Consider the following 26,611-nt stretch of genomic DNA (forward strand, 5'->3'; position numbering starts at 1 on the left):
CTCAAAGTGGAGTCCTTCTCTTTTTTTTAGACTGAATTGCAGATTACTGCTCCTTCTGAGCTTGAGGCTTCCAGCTTCAAGGGACTGCCCTGATGGTGAAACAATTATTTTCTAATCTGCTTATTCAGAGGTGTTATTACCCACCTCTGGAGTAGATGGTACTTGGAAAGAGGCCTCCTGTTCTAGTGGTGAGCTTACAATCTGGCCATCAATTAAATAATTCAAGGAAAATCATTGCAATGACTGTACACCGTGCAGTGCAGTCTGACACCAGTTAGATTCTGAGGTGAGTGTCCCAATCCAATTATTTTTAAGAAATTTAACCTATTTTTCTAATCAGCCTGTTCAGAGATGTATTTACTCAAGAGCAGGTGGGACTTGAACTCAGACCTCCCAGCCCGGGATAGAGACTCTACGTGAGAGAGCCCCTGTCTGAACATCCAATCCCAATTATAATCTTCAAGTGAAGCAAGGTTAGAGAATGTTAGGGATAATTGGGGAGAAAGAATTTATTTTAACGTTATACATTTTTGTGCTTCCATTACAAATTCTTCTGTCCACAGTCGTAATAGCAGTCTGCAGGATGAGCAATACTATGGGAAAGGAACAATTATGGCGAGTTTAGATTGGTGTTTCCTTTATTTGTGGGCATAATTTTTCTAACTATAAACTCTTAACAACAGCCAGTAACATTTCCTGGCGAGTGCATGCAGATACAAGTTTTTCAAATAGGTATGTTGCATAAGAAAAGGTGATTCGATTTTGAAATAAAGCTTTGCTGAGCAAGTTCTATTTATTTGATAAAGCCTGGTAACAGCTTCCTGTGCATTTTATTGAATTTAGTTAATTTGCAATTTCATTTCATTGAGGAAAATATTTGCAACGCTTTATTTTAATGTTTGTTTTAAAAAGTATATGCAGTAGAAGAGAATTTTAAAAGTGATGTTTGCAAATAGAACTTTAGGAGAATAGGTTTTTATTATTTTTCTTTGAATTGTCTCTTTTTAGAACAGCACTCTCCCACCTCTGTCGTTCTGCCTTCTTGGCCAAGGTGAGTTTCTGTTGTTGATTGCCACTATGCCACGAATGATTCAAAGTTAGATACGCTGTGACACCTCTGTAACTCGATCTATCATTACTACACAGTCAGGATGCATTTATACAGTCAGAGCATACTTCTATCAAATGACAGCAAAATTTTGAAAACAAGCAGAGACCCACAAAATACTTCCAGTCTAACTAGTAACTTTATGATTTAGAGATGCCGGTGTTGGACTGGGGTGTTCAAAGTTTAAAAATCACACAACACCAGGTTATAGTCCAACAGGTTTAATTGGAAGCACTAATTTTCAGAGATTTTTAACTTTTTCTGCAGAATGAAAAATGCAATATCTAGGTGAACTTGTCCATGTGTGAATACAGGCCAAGAATTTGGCATTGTCAATTATTTATAATCAGTGAATATCCAAGTCTAACTGGGAACTACTTTCCTAAGTTGTAAGTAGGTTTACATCTGATGGGTTTAATATTATTCCAGGAATAATCACCATTACCTTGAAATATACTCTTAGAATTTTGGTGTCAAAAAGAAGTTTACAGTATATCAATCTTGCTCCTTTATGCTGTTCTTATTTAGGAATCATGTTTTGTAGCAACATAATAACTGTTACTTGCTTGATTCTAAGTTTGGTGTGGTGACATGTTCAATCATTCAGGTCAGACTGGATAGAAACTCTAAAGGATAATAAACTGTTATCACCATCTTCATTTGTGGAATAAATAATAATACATTTGTTTAGTTCACTAAACTGTTTTGATTCAAACTTCCACATTCAAATCTAGAGTATATTATTTTTTAGTATGAAGTATTGAATAATAAGTTGTATCAAATAAATTTCCCTGCAGTTTTGGTACTCTTAACCATCTCATCCACTCCACACATGCTATTCCCATCCCATTACATCCCTTCCCTCAGGTGAAACAGCTAAGATAACTTGTGTTGAGCTCCCATTACCTTCCAGTGTTTCTGCCCTCCACCATTCTAGCTGTGTGTGAACACCCACGTCCTTTGCATTCTCTTTACATGCCACACTAAGTTAACTAGTAGACATGTCCCTTAAATTTTGAAATCCAAAACACAGGCAAAACTGAGTATTACGGTAGATATTAGATCACAATTGAAATGTGGAGCTTATTCAAGGAACAGATACTGCCTGTCCATGATAAGTATGTACCTGTCAGGCAGGGAGGAAGTGGTCAAGCGTGGGAGCCGTGGTTTACTAAAGAAGTTGAATCTCTTGTCAAGAGGAAAAAGAATGCTGATGTTAGGGTGAGACATGAAGGCTCAGTTAGGACACTTAAGAGTTACAAGTTAATCAGGAAAGACCTAAAGAGAGAGCTAAGAAGAGCCAGGAGGGGAAGTCGTTGGCAGATAGGATCAAGGAAAACCCTAAAGCTTTCTATAGGTATATCAGGAATAAAAGAATGACTAGGGAAAGATTAGGGCCAATCAAGGATAGTAGTGTGAAGTTGTGCATGGAGTCCAAGGAGATAGGGGAAGTGCTAAACGAATGTCTTTTTCCCATGTGAATACTGATGAAAAATAATGTTGAGGAGAATACTGACATACAGGCTACTAGACTAGACAGGATTGAGGTTCACAGGGAGGATGTGTTAGCAATTCTGGAAAGTGTGAAAATAAATAATTCTCCTGGGCTGGATGGGATTTATCCTAGGATTCTCAGGGAAGCTAAGGAGGAGATTGCAGAGCCTTTGGCTTTAATCTTTGTCGTCATTGTCTACAGGAATGGTTTCAGAAGACCAGAGGATAAAAAATGTTGTCCCTTGTTCAAGAAGAAGAGTAGAGACTACCCTGGTAATTATAGACCAATCGGCTTTACTTTGGTTGTGGGTAAAGTATTGGAAAAGGTTATAAGAGTTTGTGAACCGCAAGGATCTGTTTTATAAAGACCTGAATGAGAGCTTAGAAGGATGGGTTAGTAAATTTGCAGATGATACTAAGGCCTATGGAGTTGTGGATAGTGCAGAAGGATGTTGCAGGTTACAGAGGGATACAGATAAGCTGCAGAGCTGGTTTGAGAGGTGGCAAATGGAATTTATTGCGGAAAAGTGTGAGATGATTCACTTTGGAAGTAGCAACAGGAATAAAGATTACTGGGCTAATGGTAAGATTCTTGTAGTGTATATGAGCAGAGAGATCTCGGTGTCCGGGTACATAATCCTTGAAAGTTGCCACCTAGGTTGACAGGGTTGTTAAGAACGCATACGATGTGCTAGCATTTATTGGTAGAGGGATTGAGTTTGGAGCGATGAGATCATGGTGTGGCTGTACAAAACTCTGGTGCAGCCACACTTGGAATATTGCGAACAGTTCTGGTCATCGCATTATAGGAAGGATGTGGAAGCTTTGGAAAGGGTGCAGAGGAGATTTACTAGGATGTTGCCTGGTATGGAGGGAAGTTCTTATGAGGAAAGGCGGAGGTATGGAGGGAAGTTCTTATGAGGAAAGGCTGAGGGACTTTTCATTAGAGAAAAGAAAGTTGAGAGGTGGCTTAATTGATAACCAGAGGGGTAGATAGGGTGGACAATGAGAGCCTTTTTTCCTTGCATGGTGATGGCTAGCATGAGGGGACATAAGTTTAAATTGAGTGGTGATAGATATAGGACTCGATGCAGTAGGGACATAGAACGCACTGCCTACAGCAGTAGTAGACTTGCCAGCATTAAGAGCATTTAAATGGTCATTGGATAAACATACGAATGAAAATGGAATAGGATAGATAGGCTTCATATTGGTTCCACAGGTCGGCACAACATCGAGTGCCGAAGGGCCTGTACTGCGCTGTAACGTTCTATGTTCTAATAGTTGTACACTGGACTGCACTAACTACAGAAGTTGCAATAATACATACCATGAAAATCTGAATGTGTCAGTGACATTGCAATTTTTATATTAGTCGTTTTTGTACATGACAACTTTTATTTGAAAGTTTAAAATCTCACAACACTAGGTTATAGTCCAACAGGTTTATTTGGAAGCGTTAGCTTTTTGGAGCGCTGCTCCTTCATCGTAAGACATAGAATCTCTGTCTTACAATCTTATACTCCACAGCCACCTGATGAAGAAGCAACGCTCCAAAAGCTAGTGCTTCCAAATAAACATGCTGGACTATAACCTGGTGTTTTGTGATTTTTTTTTAACATTGTACATCCCAGTCCAACACTGGCACCTCCAAATCATGACTTTATTTGAAAAGTAAAGCTCATTTGTGGTGTCATAATATACAGCGATACATCTTTCCTAGCTTTGTCATTGACTGAAAATTAAAGGTTTTGCAACACTGATGTCTGTCTGTGTCATCTCAAAAATATAAAATCTGCTAACTGTACATTTTTTCCATTGCAGCACTGTACCTTCCATTGGGAATAATTATTCAAGTTTCAAGAACATTCCTCAACCGTTGAATTCTGGCTGTTTCCAGCCTTTCTATTCAAATATATGGTGTAAGTCAGCAGGTTAAGATAATTGAATAATTATTCATCTATGGCATGGAAAAGACCATTCAGCACATTCAGCTCAAGTATATAGCCTCCTTCCATTTTCTTTCCTCCTCTAAATCTGCCAATATGGCCCTCCATTCCCTTCTCTCTAATAGGTGAATATCATTAGAGGTTTGAAACACTCCACATTTTGTAAACAAGCCAATATGAAGAGCATCACTACACAAATTATAAGACAGTGTGGCATGACAAGGGGAACTGCAATTCAAATTTAAACAGCAGATAAATAACAAAAAAACAGTCAACTCAAATTTTTAATCTCAACCTTCACTAGAAAGCACTTAATGAATGTTTTTATAACGAGGGTCACAGTGCTGACCTCAACTCTCTGAGGGGAAGAAAACCAGAATTCTCACGACTGAAAGAGCCACAGGGTATAGAGACTTGCACAAAGCTTTCAAATCTTTGTGTCCCTAGCACCTCAAGAAGGCAAATAAAAGGTAATATTCATAGAATCATGCAGTACAGAATAGGCCATTCAGCCCATCAAGTCTCTACTGCCAAAAATGTGCTACTTATACTAGTCCTAGTTATCCACACTCGGCCCATAGCCTTTAATGTTGTGATACTTCAAGTGCTCATCAAAGTCATGTTTAAAGGATGTGAGGTTTCCTGTCTCAACTACCCTTGCAGGTAGTTGAGACAGGAAGCCTCACATCCTCTGGGTGAAAATATTTTTCCTCAAATCTAAACCTCCTACATTTCACTTTAAAATTATGCCCCCTTGTTATTGACCCTTCAACTCAGAGTAACAGATTCTTTCTGTTCACTCTGTCCTTGTCCCTCATATTATTGTTGCATGTTTATCTTTGGAGGCTTTTGCTAGTGGTATGCAGAACGTACAAGCTCGTTGAAAGTGGAGTCACAGGTAGATAGGATAGTGAAGAAGGCGTTTGGTATGCTTTCTTTTATTGGTTAGAATTTTGAGTACAGGAGTTGGGAGGTCATGTTGCGGCTGTACAGGACATTGGTTAGGCCACTGTTGGAATATTGCATGCAATTCTGGTCTCCTTCTTATCGGAAAGATGTTGTGAAACTTGAAAGGGTTCAGAAAAGATTGACAAGGATGTTGCCAGGGTTGAAGGATCTGAGCTACAGGGAGAGGCTAAACAGACTGGGGTTGTTATCCCTGGAGCGTCGGAGGCTGAGGGGTGACCTTATAGAGGTTTACAAAATTATGAAGGGCATGGATAGGGTAAATAGACAAAGTCTTTTTCCTGGGGTCAGGGAGTCCAGAACTAGAGGGTATAGGTTTAGTGTGAGAGGGGAAAGATATAAAAGAGACCTAAGGGGCAACTTTTTCACACAGAGGTGGTACATGCATGGAATGAGCTGCCAGAGGATGTGGTGGAGGCTGGTACAATTGCAACACTTAAGAGGCATTTGGATGGGTATATGAATAGGAGGGGTTTGGAGGGATATGGGCCAGGTGCTGGCAGGTGGGACGAGATTGGGTTGGGATATCTGGTCAGCATGGGCAGGTTGGTCCAAAGGGTCTGTTTCCACGCTGTACATCTCTATGACTCTAAGTGATCTTTTATACTGTTCCTAAGGCACTTCCAAGACAATGTCATTCTTAATTAGAAATTGCATTTTGTAATTTTATTAAATGTTAATGCTGAAACACTTGCAGACATATTTGTTCAGGAAAAAATATATAACATTTATTGAAACGTGCAAAACATTTCTGTCTCATTACAACTTTATTTTCTTCAGCTGAACACCATCAATTGTTTAGATGTCTCAGATAAACCAAACTGCTTCTCTCTCACAAGTTAGCCTTGAGATTCAGTTATAATTAAGTACATGAATTTGTTTGCTATTTTGCTCACAATGGGTCCCCAGCAATTAACAGTAAGATGAATGACCAATTAGTCTGATGTCTCAGAGCATTTATCAAGAAGTAGCAGGAGTTTATTACAAAGGCAATACAATAATCATGAAACACTTCAATCTTCATTTAAAGTTGCACAAATCAAATCTGCAAAAGATAACTTAGAAGATGACTTTGAGGAGTTTAAGCAATACATTAGGATCCAGCTGACAAGTAAGTCATTTTAAATGTTGTTCTGTGAATGAATCAGGGTTAATTAATTTCATAGTAAGGTTTATCTGGGAAAAAGTGATCACAAAATAGTAAATAAGATGGGAGTTGAAGATGTGCTTAAGAGGGAAACACTAATTTACTTTTTTTTAAAAGCCTGTTACATAGATGAGAGGGACAAATTGACTAAGGTAAATTGAGAATTTGGTTAAAAGTTATGATCTGAAGTTAGCAATAGAAAGCATTTAAAGAAATATTTCAGATTCTCAACTAATCTACCTTCCATTGGGAAATTCAAAACCTTTTGGGAAAAGAGTCCATTCTTAACTGACTAAAGGGGTTAAGGTTAATATTAGATTAAAAGAGGAGGCTTACAGGATTTTCAGGAGAAGGAGCAAACTTGAGGATTGGGAGATTTTGAGGTTTTTATGCAAAGGATGATCAAGAAAATGGAGAAAGGATGAGGTTAGAATATTGTAGCAATCTAGAAAGAGTTATGAAAAAAGGAACTTCACTCAATTTGTAAGAGAGTTGCAAAATTAAATGTGGGTTCTTGAGCTTCTGAAATTAGAATCGGAAATTTAGAAATGACACATCTTTAACAAATATTTTGTATCTATCACCACAATAGAAAACAAAAAAAAAGTTGAATCAAGAAATGCAATTTTAGAGCAAGGTGAAGATAAATATTTTCAAATCATTACATAAACCACTTTGATTACTGAATGCAGATATTTGTGGCTGATCAGTCATTGAGTATATTCAGGGCTGATATCAGTAGTTATCTGGTTATAAGGGTATTGAGAGATAGGACCTTGGCAGGAAAGTAAGGTCACATCAGCCATGACCGTATTAAAGGCTGAATAGGCTTGAGGGGCTACATGAGTTACTTCTGTTTCTCATAGCCTTATGCTCGAGGGAAAGAAAGCTGATCAGGACATTGTTAGAACTCCTTGCACTTCAAATGGCATTCTGATCTTTACGATGTTTATCAGAAAAAGCATTTAGGCTTCATTTAACATCTCATCAAAAGCATCCTATCTCTAACTGTTTTGTATTATTACACAGAGATGGGTGTTTATGTTGTAAAATGGGACTTGTATAAGGTAAAGCCAGACTTCATGCGATATAAGGCAGAAAGATTGTACAAATAGTACATTTAATACTGAGTTAGTTAGGTTTGGGAAAGAAGGGTGAGGGTTCAAACTGTCAAATAAATAAGCAGAACGAATAGTACTGCACTGGGAAAACAATTCAGAGACTTGGAGCCATTTCAATTTGAGAGATTTATTATCCTTTCTCTTGTGGTTTCTCTCCTGAATGGGTGATGAACCCAAGCATATCATTAGGTTGGTTTCAGAAATGTTACACTAGTTTTTACAAATCACAATTCTATATGTGTGTGATCTGAGTGCCGAATGTTTACAAAGTTCCTCAATGATGGACTGAGGTACCAGTACCTCCCAAATATGTATATTCTTTTCCCCAAAATTGCATGTAGAATTCTGATTAGAGCATTTAGGTACAATTGAAATCCTGACATTAGGATCTTATTGAATTCCAGTTGGATTATTTATCAGTTCAACTCCATATAGCTTTGTGATAAACCACATAAGGCACTTAAAACCTTCATCTTCTGAGAGGGCTTACTTTCTAAATATAAAAGCATATATTGTAACTTTTTGACAGTGCATAGTGTTAAAGAGTATTGCATGTTTAAATATATTTCATTTTTGCAATTCAAATTTTACAGCTCTTGGTTACCAATATCAAGGCAGTGCTTATCCTATGACACCTGCAGGAATTTCACCACGGTAATCATCAGAACTAATCATTATCTTATGTATTTTAAATCAAATTCAGGTTTGGCATAGACTATCCCAATTATAATTCAAGTTGCAGAATTTGATTATTGGCTATTTTGATGCTTTTGAGGAGAAAGTGAGGTCTGCAGATGCTGGAGATCAGAGCTGAAAATGTGTTGCTGGAAAAGCGCAGCAGGTCAGGCAGCATCCAGGGAACAGGAGAATCGACGTTTCGGGCATAAGCCCTTCTTATGCCCGAAACGTCGATTCTCCTGTTCCCTGGATGCTGCCTGACCTGCTGTGCTTTTCCAGCAACACATTTTCAGCTATTTTGATGCTTTTCTCAAGGTAAATAGGTCTTGAGTTAAAGGGAACAAATTATGTGGGAAGACATTTCCCATCGGAGGCGGCTTTGGAAATGGGGTTGGGAGAATATTTTGAAAGTCGTGTATGGGGACAGCACTGTAATGTATACTTGCCTGGCAGCAGTGTATGACCAGTTAAGATGAACTAAAGACCCCCTTGGGGCCAAAGTGCATGCGTTCTGCAGATTTTCCTGGTGTTGATCCACCTCCCCCAATTCAGGAGACAGCCTCCTGGTGAACTAATAGTTCCTTATTTGACCTAGCCCCATTATTGAACCAGATGTATCCAAAAGCTATAGGTGACCAGTTCCACAGAGAGATTTTGTAAAATCATCATGAAAGCTGTGCCCCTTTTCGGCATATACATTTCCAGCAATTTTCCAAAGGTGCCCTCCTCCCCCACCCCGTAGCTTTCCTAGCTGCCTCAGCAGGAACCATCTTTTCCATTGGAGCTACTGGCCAGTCATTGTTGCAGGCCATCCTGGGGAGCTTCCGGTACCAGGAAACAATTTGGCCACCTCCCAGAAAATTCCACCTGATGACCACCTCTAATCCATTCAGGGTCAACATCCAGAAGTGGTTATGAAGTCTGAATATTGTTTAAAGGGATTTAAGATACTTCCCAATATACTGAAGCTACATTAGAAGAGAAACAGAAGTGCATTGGAATATCCCCTGTAATTTATTGTATTGCGCAGAATCATATGATTCACATTGAGTATGTTAGAAAAATAAAAGCACAAGCTTGTGGAAATACTCAAGTCAAACAGCGTTGGTGCAGAGAGAAACCGAGGTAATGGGATGGGTTTAAACTCCTCTATAGCACTGCTTATGGGAGAGCAGCTCGAGTGCCTCCCCATGGTCACCTAAATTTGTCCTATCCTGAAGCTAATGCTCAGAGTCCTCCCATGATTGATTCACTTCAACCCCATGGGTGGAAATTAGCTCGACCTGATTCTGTGGCTTGATCCAGCTTCCCACGAGAAAGTCAAGTCTTTCAATGAAGCTGATCACTGAGTGGGGTTTAAAAAAAACTTGAGTGACAAAAAAAAACATGCAATGAGTTAAAATTCCACAATACACTAGGACACCAGGAATGCCAGGTTTCCCATTCTGAACAAGGCCTGTCCATCTCCCCTAACCTTCATAACCTAGGCCTGTTAATATCAAGACCAACATTTTTGATCAATTGAAAGGCCATCAGTCTGAAATGTTGGTGCTGTTTCTCCTTCCACAGCTGCTGTGTAACCAGAGATTTCCAACTACCGTGTTATTTTGTTTTTGACTCTGCAGAAAGTTCTTTTTTGTATTATGGCTTTATTTTGCAATGCAAAAATTTAGATATATCTTCAAACCCTTTCCAATAATTGTGCACAAATAATTTAGGATGTCACAGTGTAAGTATTGATGCTATTTCTCATGACTGTCATTTCCATGAAGCAAAATTTAATTTGATGATTTTCAAGAGATTAATATCAGCACTTGGACAAAAAAGGATGCTGAAATCAATATTCAACAAAGGACCTGACAATTAAATCAATAAAGTTAAATCTGCAAGTGATTCAGAACACTTCGTCAAATTTGGTTTTCTGAATTAAATGCAGAGAATCTTTTTCTGCTCAGTCTTATATTCACTTCTAGTTTGCAAGTTATTAAAATTGTTGGTGTCATTTTGTGATGGATTTGAAGCGATTTCACTAAATGTTTGGTTTTATTTTGTTTCTTATTTCATTCTAGTTCGTCATCTTCCAGACCTTTGCATGAAACTGTTGAGAGAAAATCTGGTATGTAGTAGCATTTTATAATCCAGCAATTGCTATTGTCAATTACACTTAATTTAGAAGTTTTATTGTGTGTAACAATGTGAACATCATGAACATGTTCTGTCTTCCCACATCAGTGAATTATGTTGCTAGGCGTAAATAAATTGAAAAAGCAGAAGTGGGTATAGGCCAAATGGTCCCTTGAGCTTTTGCTGCCATCCCAGCAAGACATAGTCTGATCTTCATTCTGAATTAACTTTTCTCATGTGGTTCCCAAGTAACTTGATTCCTTCAGATTCAAAAGACCTGATGGTCTTAGGCTCGGATATATTCATTGAGTATCCATGAGAAAGAAATCCAAAGATTCTCAACACTGTGTATGTGTCCTTTCTTCTCAGTCCAGAATGAATGAATGGTTGTAGGCTCTCTGGGCAGGGTAATCAACAGTCAGCGTTCACTCTTGTCAAGCCATCAGAATCTTAAATGTTTTGACAAGGTCACTTTTCATTCTACCCAGAGTATTGGCCCATTCTACTCAAACTGTCCACAAGGAGCTACTTTCATAACATGGGAATCAATCCACTGAATCCTTTTTGCACTGTATCTAATTCAGGTCTAATGTTCCTTGGGTACAGCAACTAAAAATGATGCTTAAGCATCAAGCTTCATTCTGTCTTAAGCCTGATGACTGACCATGTATATTCATGTTGGTTCTGTTGTTTAACTCAAGTGTGTTCACACAGTGAGATCAGGGTCCTGTACCAGATAGCCTACAGGTACCCAGTTTGGTTTGTGCCTGGTCCAATCTGATCATCACCTAATTGGTCCAAACATAACCAAAAAGATCTGAATTCCTGAGGGGAATTGAGGATAACTGTCCTTGACATCAAATAGCATTTGACGAAGCGTGGTGTAGTCACTGGGAAGCAGGGGGTGAATTCACCACGGTTTGGAGTCATACCAAGCACAAAGGAAGATGGTTCTGGTTGTTGGCCAGTCTCTCAGCCACAGTACATCACGACAGGAGTTCCTTGGGCTAGTGTCCTAGGCCCAACCATCTTCAGCCTTCCATCTATCATAAGGTCAGAAGTGGGGATGTTTGCTGATGATTGCCGTGTTCAGCACCATTCATGACTCCTCACATACTCTTGCAGTCCATTTACAGTTGTAAGAACTGGACAGCATTCAGGCTTGCAATAATAACATTAATGCCAGACAAATACCAGACAATGGGCATCTCTAACAATAGAGAATCCAGCCATCACCCCTTAACGTTCAATGGCAATTCCATCACAACCCACTATTAACATCATGGGGTTTACCATTGACCAGAAACTGAAGTTTACCAGGTGTTTGAACACTTTGGTTATGAGCAGATCAAATACTGAGTATTCTGTAGTACTAATTAGTGGAAGGTAAATTAGAATCATAGAATCCCTACATATGACACAGCTACCCTCAGAATAGCATCCCACCCAGATCCTCCCTACCCCGCCCCAACCTTGTAACCCTACATTTCCCATGGCCAATATACTCAGCCACACATCCCTGGATACTATGGGAAATTTAACATGGTCAGTCCATCTAACCTGCACATCGTTGGACTGTGGGGGAAACTAGTGCACCCAGAGGAAACCCACACAGACATGGGGAGAATGTGCAAACTCCACAGTCACTGAGTGGAATTGAACCTGGGTCCCTGGCGCTGTGAGATAGCAGTGCTAACCGCTGAGCCAGAATGCTACCCCTAGGCGGAGAGGTTTCAGTTTTTTTTAATTTCAAAATATACTTTATTCATAAAAATATCTGAGTGTGTGTACATCATCACAAATGCATTTCTGTTCTGTAAAGCAGCATAGCAAGGAAACAAACGTGGCTGTACGCATCATTTATTTTTACAGCAAGCTGTATTGCAGCTTTTAGTATTCGGGGAGGAAGAATTGTTTTGGTTGTGGTGACTCCTTATCAGAACCGAACACTGTTAACATTTTCTTTCACTTTTCAGAGCCAATCAACTTGCTGTTCTTTGCTCGCATTTTGTGTTTTAATGTCAAATGTAATCATCAGGCTGCTTTCCACTTCTTTCATTTCCTTAACCTTGCCATACCTGTTATACTTTCACTTTTGGTTTGTTCTTATTCTTTAAACTGATTGGACATTGAAACTTATTTAACTTGTTCCAGACTTCCTACTGATCGGTTGCATCATACTACCGATACTTACTCCATTTCATTTTGTCTTTCTTCTGTTGCCATTAATGTACTTGTTCATCTGTTTCGAGAAGAATTGCCAGAGTGTTTTCTCCATATGCTGTCTGACCTGTTTCTCAAGCTTTTCGTTTTTATTTCAGGATTGCTCAATCTTGCTGTTATTTGTTAGGTATTTTTCTTGTTCTAATAATCTACAGGATCATAGTTTCCCTGGGGAGTGGGGCAGTAAGGTATCTTCCTTTTTCAACATATTGATGATGTCATCATTCACTTCATTTCCATGCGACTTGCAAGACCACAGAATATGGGAAGTCTGTCATGCTCTAGGCCTGATTTTGCTGAATAGAGGTGTGAGAAAGCAGTATGAGGTTAACAATGTCCTTATTTGTTGTATTATTCTTCCATTCCTATGTGGAAGCATCTTCACTGAATTGGTTTGTTGACAATTAAAACCAAATTTTGAATCTGGTATGTAACTTGCACCTTATTCCTCAGTACAGTGCAGCAGCCAAATGACTGGGGTTTTCAGTGTTTTTGCTTGCTGATCAGTAATATTCCATATATTATTGTGAATGGAAGAAATATTACAGATAAATAAGCACAGAAATGTACCATCCTACCGTTTCTGTTACCAGGCTGCCTTAAGAGATTTTTAATTTTGAATATGAAATTGTCAGTATGTGTGTAGTTACTCTTTGTATATTTTGAATCAGTTGCTTAATATGTTTTGTTATTGTTTCCTTTTGTTTAATAGATCAAGCATTGAAGAAGAAAATGGATTCTGTAGAACAAACTGCAGACCTTTTTGAAGACTTGCATTTGGACAAAGTACTAAATGCATTTGACTTGGCGACATCTTTGAAAAACAAACAAGGTAGCATTTGTACATTACAACAATCCACCTGAAATTTGAAGTGATTAAATTGAATAGCTACCTTGTTTTCATCGAAGAAAATAAAGTGCTATGCAAGATATTGTTGTAGAATTAATGACTTAGAGTTTAGCCTCAAGGCTGTTGTGAAATTGAGAAGAAGATAATTTCCTGATAGTCCTGCAGAATTTAATTACAGAAATACTTCTATTTTTTTTTCTTCTGTCTTGGTGTCTACAGGATGCCTGGTTGACTGGGTATTTAGATTGGACTGACCTTTTGGTTGGAAGCCTGCTTCACAAGGTCGAAGCTTTGAGGAGTAAGAGTGATAATTGATGATTGGGTCAGAGAGCCAATATTAATCAGGGGTTTAAGTTCCAGAAAGAGTGATGTATAGCTTGTCTTATAATCCGTATTGGGTAGTGGAATGGAAGGAGAGAGGGAATGTGGATGAATTTGAAATGCAAGGAAAAGGATAGAATATGTTTAATGATGTGTGGGGGTGAGTATGCTTGACTGGCTAGCTTGTTGTGTCTTTAGGAAATATTTCTATTGTTTTTGGCCTACTAACAGTCCTGTGAAGTCACTAATCTCATGGATTCATCCCTTCTTGCCTCTGATAGGCTGCTGGGTCTTCCTGAGGCCTGGACAATGGTTAAAAATAGACAGAATGTTAAAGAAGGTAGCGAGTTTCATTACAATTGACTAACTGGTCTGCTTCCTGAAGCTGGTTAGTCATAACTCAGTTATTCCACCTCCACTAAAGTCAGAGATAAATGGGTTTGGGGTGAATTTGGTTCTTGTTATAAATTGTTTGCATTTCCATCCCTGACACAATCCTAACCCAATCATTTTTGACAGTTCAGGTTCAGTCCAGTTTCTCTTAATATTTGAAGTAGTTCTCAGGGTGGTTTTTTAAGAATAGATTACTGAGTGCATTTAACTATTTAGGAACTGCCTGTCATTGACAGTTAAGCCTCGTATCTGTGGATTGCAGTGTGAAACTGGTGACATAACTGCTCTTGCTACATGACAGAAAGAAGATTTATAGAAATATATTTGAGTTATACTCAGAGCTCTGCTGCCCTGGTAAACAATATTAAGATGGTGTGTTGGGGGGGGGGGGGGATACAAGATGGAAGCGACCCAGTATGTCTGCCCTGCTGAGCTCTGGACCGGAACCCCCCACACAATAATGGACATGCCCTTGGCCGCAGCACAGCCTCCGCGATCGCCCCAGGGGACTTACCTATGGAGCAGGGCCTGGCTTCTGAGTTTGTGAAACTCTGAGAGAAGATTGATTCGTCGATGGAAAAGAGCAGGCTTGAATTGATCTCCGTCATGCTGCAGAAGCATGACCAGGTGATCCAACGTCTCTGGCAACACGTCGGAGAGGTGGAGTAACGGGCCGCGGCCTCCGAAACTGCGGCAAAATCCTTGGCGGGTCAGGTACAGGCCTTGAAGGAGCACTTCGATGACCTCAAAAATGGAGGCCATTGGAAAAACATGCGTCTGATTGAGCTTCCAGAGCGGGAGGAGGAAGACCAGCTCATCAGCTTGGAGCACTGGCTCCTGCAGTTTTTGAAGCTGGAAGTCGAGGCAGGCCAGATTGGATTGGAGTGGAGTGGGCCCACCGGGTTGCAGTGCGCAGGCCCAGTCCTAGTGCGACTCCAGCATTATAGAGGCAAACAAATGCTGGAAGCCTCTAGAGCACTGGGGAAGGATCCACAGGCTCTGATATACAAAGGATCACAAATTATAGTTTTCCAATACTTTTCTGCGGTCAAGATTCGTAAGAGGAAGGCTTTTGCTGAGGTGAAAAGGCGGCTGAGGGACTTGAATATCCAGTATTCCGTAAAGTATCCGGCAATAGTACATTTCAGCCATAGAGGGTCCGTTTCCAATTTTGACTCACCGGAAAAGGCAAAGGACTTTCTGGATGCTTTAAAATAGACTGGTTAGCTTGAATAATATGGACAATAATGTTTTTTTTTCCTGTAATTTGCCTGGTTTACCTGGTTGTCGGAGGACCATTTTTTAAATATATGTAGGGGTGATAATTGTGTTTTTTTTTTCCTTTTTTTTTCTCTCTCTCCTCTCTTCTCTCTCCCCTCCCATCATGCTTTGTTTTTTTCATATCCATGCAGATGACATTCTTCTCTTTTTAACTGATCTGATGACATATGTGTCTTGTTTAATACAAGTGATTAATCTATTTGGTTTGTCCTCAGCGTATAAAGTTAACATTATGAAGTCGGAGGCCGAGCCTGTGATTTCCCTTTCAGATGGTCACAGGGAGGTTTCTTGTATTCAGGCATTTTTATCACCCTGGCCTTTGATCAATTATATAAAGCTAACTTTGTGCAGTTGCTAGAGAAGATAAGGCAAGACCTTTGGCACTGGGAGGATCTTCCGATATCTTGGTTGGGTAGAATAGCTCTGGTCAAAATGAATGTTCTTCCTCGTTTATTATATCCTATGCGAATGCTCCCTTTGATGCGGCCTAGGCAAGCACTACGGAGACTTTACAGTTGGCTTGGATCTTTCATCTGGCATCATAGATGGCCTCTTATTAAGCTGGACAAATTGCAGTTTCCGCAGGAGATGGGATGTTTGGATTTCCTGGACTTTAAGAAATATCAATTGAATTCTTTTCTATCCTGTGGCTGACTGGGCCTGCCAGAATCCGTGGTCAATTTGGTTGGACCTCAAGGCCTCCCAGGCAAAATGGCCACTCATCAATTTGTTATTTATGGACAAGATGAGGACTGTTATGGACCATTGCAGAAATCCGATTGTCCAGGTAAAGCATGGAAAATGATGCAGCCTGGTGAGGGCAACTTACAAAAAAAAACTTTCCCTTTCACTCCCATAGTGGGAATGTTAGGATTCCGTTCAGGGTCGATGGATTCTGGCTTTAAACTCTGGGAGTCTCCTGTTTGGGAGGTTTATTTGGCGGCGAGGTCATGATGTCTTTTGAGCAGCTGAGTCAGAAATATGAGCCATCCAGGAGGGACTTCTTTCGCTACTTTCAGGTTAGGGACTTTGTGCGGAAAAAGACTACGTTGATGGTTAGTCCCTATTATAAGTCAGATATGGAGATGAGAGTGCTCCTGTCTACGGGTGCCATCTTTGTCAGCATCCTCTGTCACTTGTTAGGAAGTAATGTTTCGAAGGATATTGAGTGGCTATGCGGAATCTGGACTTGGCAATTGGGCGTGGAAATCTCGCCAGAGGTGTGGGAGGATATTTAGGAGGACGTAAGATTTTAATTTGTAACAGAACACAGGCTGTACGATTGAAGGTACTCCACAGGGCTCATTTGGCACCAGAGAAGCTTGCGAAATTTAAGACAGGAGCACCCCCACTGTGCCCCAAATGTAAAACAGATGTTGGCACATTTACTCATTGCTTGTGATCATGTCACAAGCTTCGTAGGTATAGCGCGTGCTTTGGAAGGGGTCTTGGGAACTGAGGTAAGTTGGATCCAGTGTCCCTCCTCTTTGCTAAATTTCCCCGCTTTGGACGTGCATGGGAAGTAACTATTTAATATTCTTTAATTCTGTGCGAGGAAGAACATTCTAATGAGCTGGGTGTGGGACAGTCCACCGGGACTTTCAGGCTGGTGTAGATTAGTTATGGAGCGCATCCCTCTGGACTTCCTTACGAGTATGGTGCAGAAAATGGAACCGTTTTATAGAACGTGGCGGCTCTTTCTGAATGATGTAGGTGCATAATTGTCAGCTATATTGATCAGGGCCTTTGTGTAGGACTATGTCTGGCGGTCGAGGGGCCCCGGGGGGGAAGAATTCCAAACAAATACGGGTTTGCTTACTAATGCTCCCAGTGGTGGGAGCTTTGGTGGTCTTGCACTGAGTACAGTAACTTAACTGAATATAACTTAATTTACGTTGGTTTCACTTGGTTTAATTTTTTTTCTCTTAGTTATTTATTGAATTGTGGTTTTTGTAGGGTTTTTTTCCTCTCCTCCAGTGGTTTGTGGAGTAGAATACTAGTTTGTTTTGTTAATGTCATTATATTATAAGGTTGTTATACTATTTTGTAGTGATTTTGCAATTTTGTAAAAAAATTAATCTTTTTCTCAATTAAAATATTTACAAAAAAAGGTGTAGGTGGGAATATCGCTTTCACCTAATGCTGAAAAATCTATGAAAGTGTTCAGTTGGTTAAATGGTTGTGTGGAATTCTGAAACATTGTATCGTATCAGCTTGGGGTGAGACTGCATCTCCTGCAACCCAAAACTTGTGTAATGCTGCCTCCTATAATGTGCACCGCAGTCAGATTAACTTTGTGTTAATCTTTGGAGATTCTCTCTTTAGATAGAGGAGTGCAAATTTTCTTCATGAATTTACCAGTATCAAATCTAGTAACACTGTGTCATGCAGATTTGAGAATAACCTGCTTTGTTTCTTGAAGGTGTAGCTGATGATACTTTTTCTTCTGATCGAATTGAATCTGAAAATGCAAAACCTTTGAGGTTACACGATGCTCAAAATTCAAGCTCTCACAAGGATGAACGGAGAGTGCATGTACTTAACATTCCTGTTGAGTTTCCAGCACACAGGATGAAAGATAAGCTTACCATAATTTTTCAGCGTGCTGTCAACGGTGGTGGAGAAATAGTCAACTTTCAGTATCCGACTAGAATTCCAGGATCTGCTGTTATTACATTTTGTGATGCCAAAGGTACTGTATACTTGAAGTAAGATGTAGCTTTTCAAAATGTTTCTTAACAATAATGCAGAATTTTACTCAAAACACATTTTTTTTGTGCACAGAGCTTATGTTTGTACCCTATACAAATGTACAATTAGGAGCAAATGTAGCCATTTGGGCCCTCAAACCTGCTCTGCCATTTGATAAGGTCATGACTGAGCTGTCTGTGTTCTGAATTCCATATTCCTATCAGTTGTTGATAACCTTTGATGCGCTACCTAATAATAATATACCTACCTCCATCTTCAAGATATTCATTGACATCATCTCCATTGCCTTTTAAGCCAGAGTTCCAAAGTTGCATGGCCTCTAAGTGAAAAACATTATACTCATCCCTGTTCTAAAAAGGTGACCTGAATTTTAAAATACAGCCTCCTAGTCCTGAACTCACCCCAACTTCCTATCCACGTCTACCTTTTTGAAACCATTCAGGATCATCTGTACTTCAATCCAGTCACCTTGTACACTTCTCAACTCCAGTTTAAACAAGACCAGACAGTCCAGTCTTTCCAATAAGACAAGGAATGCATTCCAGAATCAGTTGAGTAAATCCTTGAATTGTCTCCAAAGTACGTACATCTTTACTTACGCCCTTATATCTATATCTGTCTGCATCTCCCTTGTGTCCTGTTCACAACTTTCCTATCTATTTTTGTGACATCTGCAAATTTAGCTGCCCATACCTTCATTCCCCTTATCAAGATCATTGAAATAAATTGTAAAAGTTGAATGACATATACTTGCAGGACATCTCATGTCCTGCCAATCAGAGAAGAAAAAATGTTTTCTATTAGTCAGCTAATCTTCTATCCATGAAAATTTGCTATAGCCTATGCCATGAGTTCCTACTTTGAGCAATGACGTTTTAAGTGGCACCTTGTCAAATCCCTTCTGGAAATTCAAGTGATGCTACAGATATACTTTCTCAAGGACCCACATATAGAAGATAGCACCATAATTCTCTCGACTCGAAAGATTGAATTTAACATCTATCGAACAAAGAACACAATCCATCTTGGGTATTTTCAGTATTTATGAAAATTTATTTTACTCAGTTCAGTAACTCCTCAAAAGTGGTTATCAAAGTACTGTCAGCATTATATTCTGTTTAAGCAAAAGAAAAAGAATAACCTTCTCAAATGCTTTATTGTAGTGTTGTTTTAAAAGGATCCTGATGGGTATGGTTATGCTTTAAATGAAATATGTGGTTTGACTTTGTAAGATGATCATTAAAATTATTGGTAAGGTATTTTGGATATTTTCTTGGAAGATGCTGCATTTTTTGTCTGAAATTTTATAATCATGTAAGTTAGTATTGAAATGCAAATTGAAATGACATCTAATTACAAAATGCAAATTTGTCTTGAAACTTGGAAATTATTCTAATAGCCTTCGAAAACAATGTGACCTGTAGGGCAAAAGGTTCAATTGTTTTCGCTACCAGCCTCAGAGAAATATGCATAATACTTAATATACAATTCATGAAACAAAAATATAGGTGCAGAGTAGCTTCCTTAATTGTACTGTTGTGAAAAATTATGTTATGTCCGCTGGCCCAAATATATGCTAAATGTGCTTATTTTCTATGTAGTTGCAGAAAGAGTTGTCAAACAGGAACATCGCTTGATCACCATTAATAATAAAAAATTTCCCATACAAGTGAAGTTGTACGATGAAAAAGATGGTGTGTTGGATAAAGATGTCATTGGAACTGAAATTTGCCCTATGGTTATGGTGAGTATTTACCAAACTTGGGTGGGCGGCACGGTGGCACAGTGGTTAGCACTGCTGCCTCACAGCGCCAGAGACCCGGGTTCAATTCCCGCCTCAGGCGACTGACTGTGTGGAGTTTGCACGTTCTCCCTGTGTCTGCGTGGGTTTCCTCCGGGTGCTCCAGTTTCCTCCCACAATCCAAAAGATGTGCAGGTCAGGTGAATTGGCCATGCTAAATTGCCCATAGTGTTAGGTAAGGGGTAAATGTAGGGGTAGGGGTATGGGTGGGTTGCGCTTTGGCGGGGCGGTGTGGACTTGTTGGCCCGAAGGGCCTGTTTCCACACTGTAAGTAATCTAATCTAATCTAATCTAAATATCAGCAGAAAAGATAGATACAGCTAATGCTGTAAATCTGAAATAAAAATAACAGAATCTGAAAATTCTCAGCTGGTCAGGCAACATCTGTGGAGCGAAACAGAATTAATGCTTCAGATTGGAATAAAAGTTCCAAACATTAATTCTGTTTCTCTCATCATAGATGCTGCCAATCTTGTTTGTGTTTCAGATTTCCAGCATCCAGAGTGTTTTGCTAAAAAGTGTATTTTAAAAGATCAGAGACCTGAAGCAGTATCATAACTAGTTAACTGTTTCTCTTCGTAGATGTGGCCTGGCCGACTGAACATTTTCTGTTTACATACTGTTGCATTGCTGCTAGTGAGCTAGAACTATGTTTTCTCCCTTAGTTTGTGGTATTTTAATGTCTATTCACTTAATTTGACAACAGACAGCATGTAGAATGGAAGGGTATATTATTGTGAGATAAAACTATTTCTTTGGCAAATACAGTTTTACAGAACAGCAAGATTTTGTTTTGTCAATTCACAGGTGGAGTCATCATCGATTCCTGTTGATTTGCCAAAGGAAAAATCAGAAATTTTCCAGAGTTTAATGAGCATTCAGGACAATAATTTCACTGCGGAGGATGTGATGGAAGCTGTGGAGTCTGGTTTAAACTTCGAATCAGCTTTGCGGTATCTTTCTCATGAGTGTCCTATTTGTGGAGAGCATGTAACCTTTAGCAAGGTATGGTTTAATATATAGAATTTTGGCTGTAATGTGAGGTACAGAGCTGTATATCCACTCACTTGCTTTTACAGAATATATGACCCAAGCGGCTCAGATTTACTATTTTCAAATCTGAAGTACTTCACATTTTTGACTTTGTGTGTTGTATTTATGTAAGAAAGACACAGCAAAAAAAAATCATTCCCATGTGTTCTTGCACACATTAATCAGTTGATTTAATTCCTGTGCACTGACCAGGAAAAACATATATCGCCAGTTCATCAATCTTCTGGCCGAAGTTGTCTTCAAGCTGCCAGCTGTCCCCATTAGAAAACTGATATTTAAATATTTAAAAACTTTTTCTTATGATCCTTTCGGCAATTCAATTTATTTTGATCCACTTTCCCCTTTTAAATTGCCACATCACAGGACATGAGTTCTAATGTGATTCTGTGTCATGGTATTGTGAAGCTTCCCATGTTGCAATGTGCTTTGATCAAACATTGATAAAATGATCGATTTACAAAAGTCCGCTAGTGTCGGTAAATAACACTTTTAATATTCAAGTGATAAGATGGTTGAGCACATGCTCTGCTATAACTGATTGAGTTGTTAACAATACTCTGTTAACAATGGGTGGTTTGCGCTTCGGTGGGTCGGTGTGGACTTGTTGGGCCGAAGGGCCTGTTTCCACACTGTAATGTAATCTAATACATTAGTATTAAAATAATGGCTTGGAAAATTAATTGTTTTGTCAGACGCAGATTCGAATTTTCTTATTATGGTTTAGTTGTGCTTTCTTGGTAGTGGTGATATAATTACTGAAGGTTTCAGATTATTAGTACTAGAAATTATTGTCACATGGAGTTCAGCCACATTTGGAATATTGTGTACAATTCTGGCCTCCTTCCTATCAGAAGGATGTTGTGAAACTGGAAAGGGTTCAGAAAAGATTTACAAGGATGTTGCCAGGTTTGGAGGATTTGAGCTCTTGGGAGAGGCTGAATCAGGTGGGGGTGTTTTCCCTGGAATGCTGCAGGCTGAGGGTGACCTTACATCATGCGGGTCATGGATAGGGTAAATAGACAAGGTCTTTCCTTAGGGTGGGAGAGTCCAGAACTAGAGGGCATAGGTTTAGGGTAAGAGGGGGAAGATATAAAAGGGACCTAAGGGGCAGCTTTTTCATGCAGAGGGTGGTAGGTGTATGGAATGAGCTGCCAGAGGATGTGGTGGAGGCTGATGCAATTACAGCATTTAAAAGGCATCTGGATGGGTATATGAATAGGAAGGGTTTAGAGGGATGCGGGCTAAGTGCTGGTAAATGGGACTAGATTAGGTTAGGATATCTGATCAGAATGGATGTATTGGACCGAAAGGTCTGTTTCCGTGCTGTACATCTCCATGACTATGTACTCAAGTACAGGGATACAGTGATACAGCGAAAAATGTACAATGTCGCCATTCCTAGTGACATCTTGGGTACAAAGGTACCTGGGTACAAAATCTTAGGTACTATGTAGAAAAATAAAGAGATAAAGTTAAAAGGTAGGCATTACAATCCTCCTTCAGCCGTGGACCTGCAGACGCTTCACGCTGGGCTTTCCCCACAAGGACACGTTCTCTCACTCCTGCTGGGCTCGATCTTCTCCGCACTGCTATCTCACTGCCCATCACCAGAGTCCTGCCCAGGCTCACATCCAACCACTCCGCACCTTGACAATGCTGTAATGCTGCCAACCACTCAAGTTCCACGTGGCTCACCAGCTGCCTTGATACCAAGTGCCAAAGTAGGATTATCATGTATTTATTTGACAAATTGTACGTTTAGTATGAAAACATTGGATTGCCAAAAACATACCAAGGTCATATAGCACACGAACAGTCCCACCTATTCTACTCAGCAAGGCTGTTTGGAACGTTTGTGGAATATAGACTAGTGCTCTGAGGATGATGTTTTAAGGCCATGATGTAAATTGTTGAAGCACCATACAGCAAACTAGATTCTTCATCTAACATTCTGTACCCAGTCAGTAATTGTTTGATATGGGTAATGATTGCAATGAAAGCAGTTGCCCTGCCTAGCAATTTAAAAAACCAATCAGATGATTTAAGTGTTTAATAAAGTACTTTGGGAATTTCAGTAAATTTTCTTCAAAACCTTTCTGGGAGAACAGTGCTTATTCATATATAGAATCCTAATTAATCTGTTTGTAAACTTTCTTTCTCACTGTGATGCAAGGATTGTATTATGTTATCATTTAAAAATATTTTGTTGTCTTCCAAGTATTTGAAAAGTATGCACTTAGAGCAATAGAAATAAGAAGGTTCGATGAGAGCTGTAGCAGCTTTCAAGCACACTTTAAATCCCGTGTTAACTTCCGGCCAATAATTGCTTAGAGACAAAAACCCCCTGCCGGTACACCACCCCCTCACCTCCCTCCAGGGCCCAAACAGTCCTTCTAGGCGAGACAGAGGTTCACATGCCTCTTTTCCAACCTGCCTTTACTGCATCAGGTGCTCCCGATGTGACCTTCTATACATCGGGGAGACCGAACGTAAACGTAGGAAACGGTTCGCCGAGCATTTCAGCTGCATCCGCAGGTGCCGACCGGACCTTCCCGTAACTGCCTATTGCAATTCCTCCAACCACTCCTTTTCCGACATGACCATCCTTGGTCTCCTCCATTGCCAAAAAAACCACAGTACAAGTAGGAGGGACAACACCTCATCTTCAACCTGGGCAGCTAACAGTCCAGAGGACTCGACATTGAGTTCTCCAATTTCAAATAACCTCTCTTTCCTCCCCTTCCCCTTCCTGCCACCAACCCAGATTCACTCCTCCCACTGACCAACCAGGTCATACCCTCTACCTGCCTTTACCTATCCCCACTTCACCACACTGCCCCTGCCTCTGCCTTCCCCTTTATCTGCAGCTTCCCCCACACCCACTCCCAGTCCTGAAGAAGGGTTACACGTGAAACATTGACTTCTGCACCTCCTGATGCTGCTTGGCTTGCTGTGTTCTTCCAGCCTCCTGCCTGACCAATAATCACTTACAGTCAGTTATGTTTGTATAATGTCGAACTGTCGCCACTGCTAATCTTACATAATCTAATATGTCTTTTCTGACCATTATGCAACTCTTAAATGTGGATTTATTTTTGTGATGTGCTATAACGAATGTTGTCTGTTTGTAGACGAACGTTTATTTAAATGACTTGTGTTAAACTAGAAACATTATTCTGGTTTACTGTTTGTGACAAATTGATTAGAATCTAATTTTTTATTTTTGCAGGTTGTGACAATGACATACTGTAACTGTTCATTCTGTAAAGACTGTTTTAGACAATATTTTTCATCAGTTATAAAGGAGAAGAGTATAGTTAATATGGTTTGCCCAAAATGCAGTGCACCAGATCTGAAAAGTCCCAACCTCCAAGAGGATGTCACAGAATACTTCAACTTCTTGGATATTCAGGTTAGAGTTTTAGAATCTGCTGAGAAAATTTCAGTGCACAGAACTGAAGCACAGTGCACAGTATCAGAAGCTTAGTTCAGGAAGTAATGTGGTTAATTATCTTAATGGAAGCACTAAGCATTCTGGGAAACAATACAGGACAGTAAAATATTTAAAGTCAAAGGTATAGTACTGGAATTAATAAATATATTTGTTCATGTGTGACTTCTTAAAAATATGAGTGCAAAGGTTTGGGTAGTTTAGTTCTTTTAATAATTAAGTCACAGTCTATGTCTCCATTGACTTTTAAATGAAATACATTAAATTGGATGAACCAATATATCTGCATATATTTTATGTGTAGATTCGCTATTATCTTGACGAAGGGCTTCATGAGTTGTTCCAAAGAAAGCTTCGAGACCGAACTTTGATGGAAATGCCAAACTTCAGATGGTGTGCACATGTAAGAATGTCTTGCAGTTGTCCCAGTTCAGTTTCTTATTGCTGGAGAAAAACACATTTTGTCAAACTTTTCTTCTTGCATGAATGAGAAAAATTCACAAGAATGCCAATTTAAGGGGGAAAGCAACATTTATACTATATGACCGGAGCATGCTGATTATTTAGCAAGTGAACTGTGATTGTTAGAGGCATTGCCCTGGAGAATGTGCCAGCTAATGATGTTTAACAGTTAACTGCAAGGCTTTTTAAAAAAAAAAAGGGCAAATTGACTCTGGTCAAGAAATTGCATTGAAAAATGAACCAGCAGTGATCGTAACATTTGTTGTGGAGTTGAAACAAGTATAGTGTACACACATCTGCAAAGAACAGGGTCCTGTGTATGAATGTATGTAGCTTCCTTTACACACAAATGTGCCACACTGAGGATCTGACTGGCAATCCTAAATTAGTTGTCTAAATTTGTGCACACTCCCAATTATCCAGCAAGTATTATCCATGGAAAGAGAATGGGTCTGGGTCTGAGAATGGGGGAATGGGTCTGGGTGGGTTACGCTTCGACGGGTTGGTGTGGACTTGTTGGGCGGAGGGGCCTGTTTCCACACTGTAAGTAATCTAATCTAATCAGAATAGAGTTAACATTTTGAATCTGGTATGACTTCAGAATCCCCAAGCCAGCCTAAATCACATTTTCCAATACTTGGTCAGTAGCTTTGAATGTTTCAGCACTTTAAATGCATAAAAAAGTACTTTATTGAATGAGATGAAAGTTTCTGCCCCTACGGACCTTTCAACTAGTTGATTGCCAAATTGGCAATGTTGTGCTGCTTTTCATGTCCTCCTTTTAATTTTTATATTTATGATATCATACTACTTTACTGTTTGTCAGCTCACCTGCCTTCTTCACAAAACTCCTTGCATGCAATATGATATTTACTGTTGAATGCTTGCGGTATTTGTAAGTGCTGGCTGGTTGACTGTGGTCACTACCTTGCTTTTTGCGAGCATGCATGCACATGCACTCCGCCAATTCAAATCAACAAATAAATGACAGTCGATCACTGGTTCACTTCTTGGTGCAATGCATTGACTAGTCAGAGTCAACCTGTCTTGTTTAAAATTTAAACAAAGCTTGAAAAATCATCATTAACCAGTGTATTCTCCATCGCAATGTTTCTACAAATGAGTCTACTTGCCACCAAACAGCATTCTCATACAGTATAAATGTTAGTTTTCCCTTTAAGCTGATATTCTCATGACTTGCTCAGATCAGCGCAAGACAATACAATGTATCTTTTTGCAAGCAATAATCAAATGTTATATTGTTTCTTTCAGTGTTCCTTCGGACTGTTACATGAAGTAGATCGACTGAGAATGGATTGTCCTTCTTGTAAGAAAAGCACATGCTTCCAATGCAAAATTCCAGTAAGTAATCCATTGTTCTGTGTACAGCTTTGTATTTCGATCATATGCCTTCCAGTCGTTGTCACAATTTCACAGAATTGTGACCGATAACTGATATTTAGAAACATAGAAAAAA

General features: G+C 39.5%; 2 protein-coding genes across 2 annotated transcripts in view; one reads left to right on the forward strand and one right to left on the reverse strand.

The window, feature by feature from the left end:
* LOC122549033 (uncharacterized) overlaps positions 1 to 26,611 on the forward strand; it is a 74,671-nt gene that overhangs the window by 21,372 nt on the left and 26,688 nt on the right. The window contains exons 6-16 of the mRNA XM_043688174.2: positions 1,009 to 1,051; positions 4,427 to 4,524; positions 8,379 to 8,439; positions 10,533 to 10,579; positions 13,523 to 13,642; positions 18,078 to 18,347; positions 19,969 to 20,111; positions 20,976 to 21,173; positions 24,451 to 24,633; positions 24,977 to 25,075; positions 26,407 to 26,496. Of these exons, the coding sequence (XP_043544109.2) occupies positions 1,009 to 1,051; positions 4,427 to 4,524; positions 8,379 to 8,439; positions 10,533 to 10,579; positions 13,523 to 13,642; positions 18,078 to 18,347; positions 19,969 to 20,111; positions 20,976 to 21,173; positions 24,451 to 24,633; positions 24,977 to 25,075; positions 26,407 to 26,496 (1,352 nt within the window). The remainder of the gene's footprint in view (positions 1 to 1,008; positions 1,052 to 4,426; positions 4,525 to 8,378; positions 8,440 to 10,532; positions 10,580 to 13,522; positions 13,643 to 18,077; positions 18,348 to 19,968; positions 20,112 to 20,975; positions 21,174 to 24,450; positions 24,634 to 24,976; positions 25,076 to 26,406; positions 26,497 to 26,611) is intronic.
* Positions 24,978 to 26,611, reverse strand: part of impa1 (inositol monophosphatase 1) — a 50,694-nt gene continuing 49,060 nt past the window's right edge. The window contains exon 9 of the mRNA XM_043688186.2: positions 24,978 to 25,116. Within this exon, the coding sequence (XP_043544121.1) occupies positions 25,103 to 25,116 (14 nt within the window). The 3' untranslated portion in view covers positions 24,978 to 25,102. The remainder of the gene's footprint in view (positions 25,117 to 26,611) is intronic.

Source organism: Chiloscyllium plagiosum, unplaced genomic scaffold, assembly GCF_037043375.1.
Source record: "Chiloscyllium plagiosum isolate Xiang-an unplaced genomic scaffold, Cpla_swu_hap1 HiC_scaffold_4, whole genome shotgun sequence".
NCBI classification, from domain to species: Eukaryota; Metazoa; Chordata; class Chondrichthyes; order Orectolobiformes; family Hemiscylliidae; genus Chiloscyllium; species Chiloscyllium plagiosum.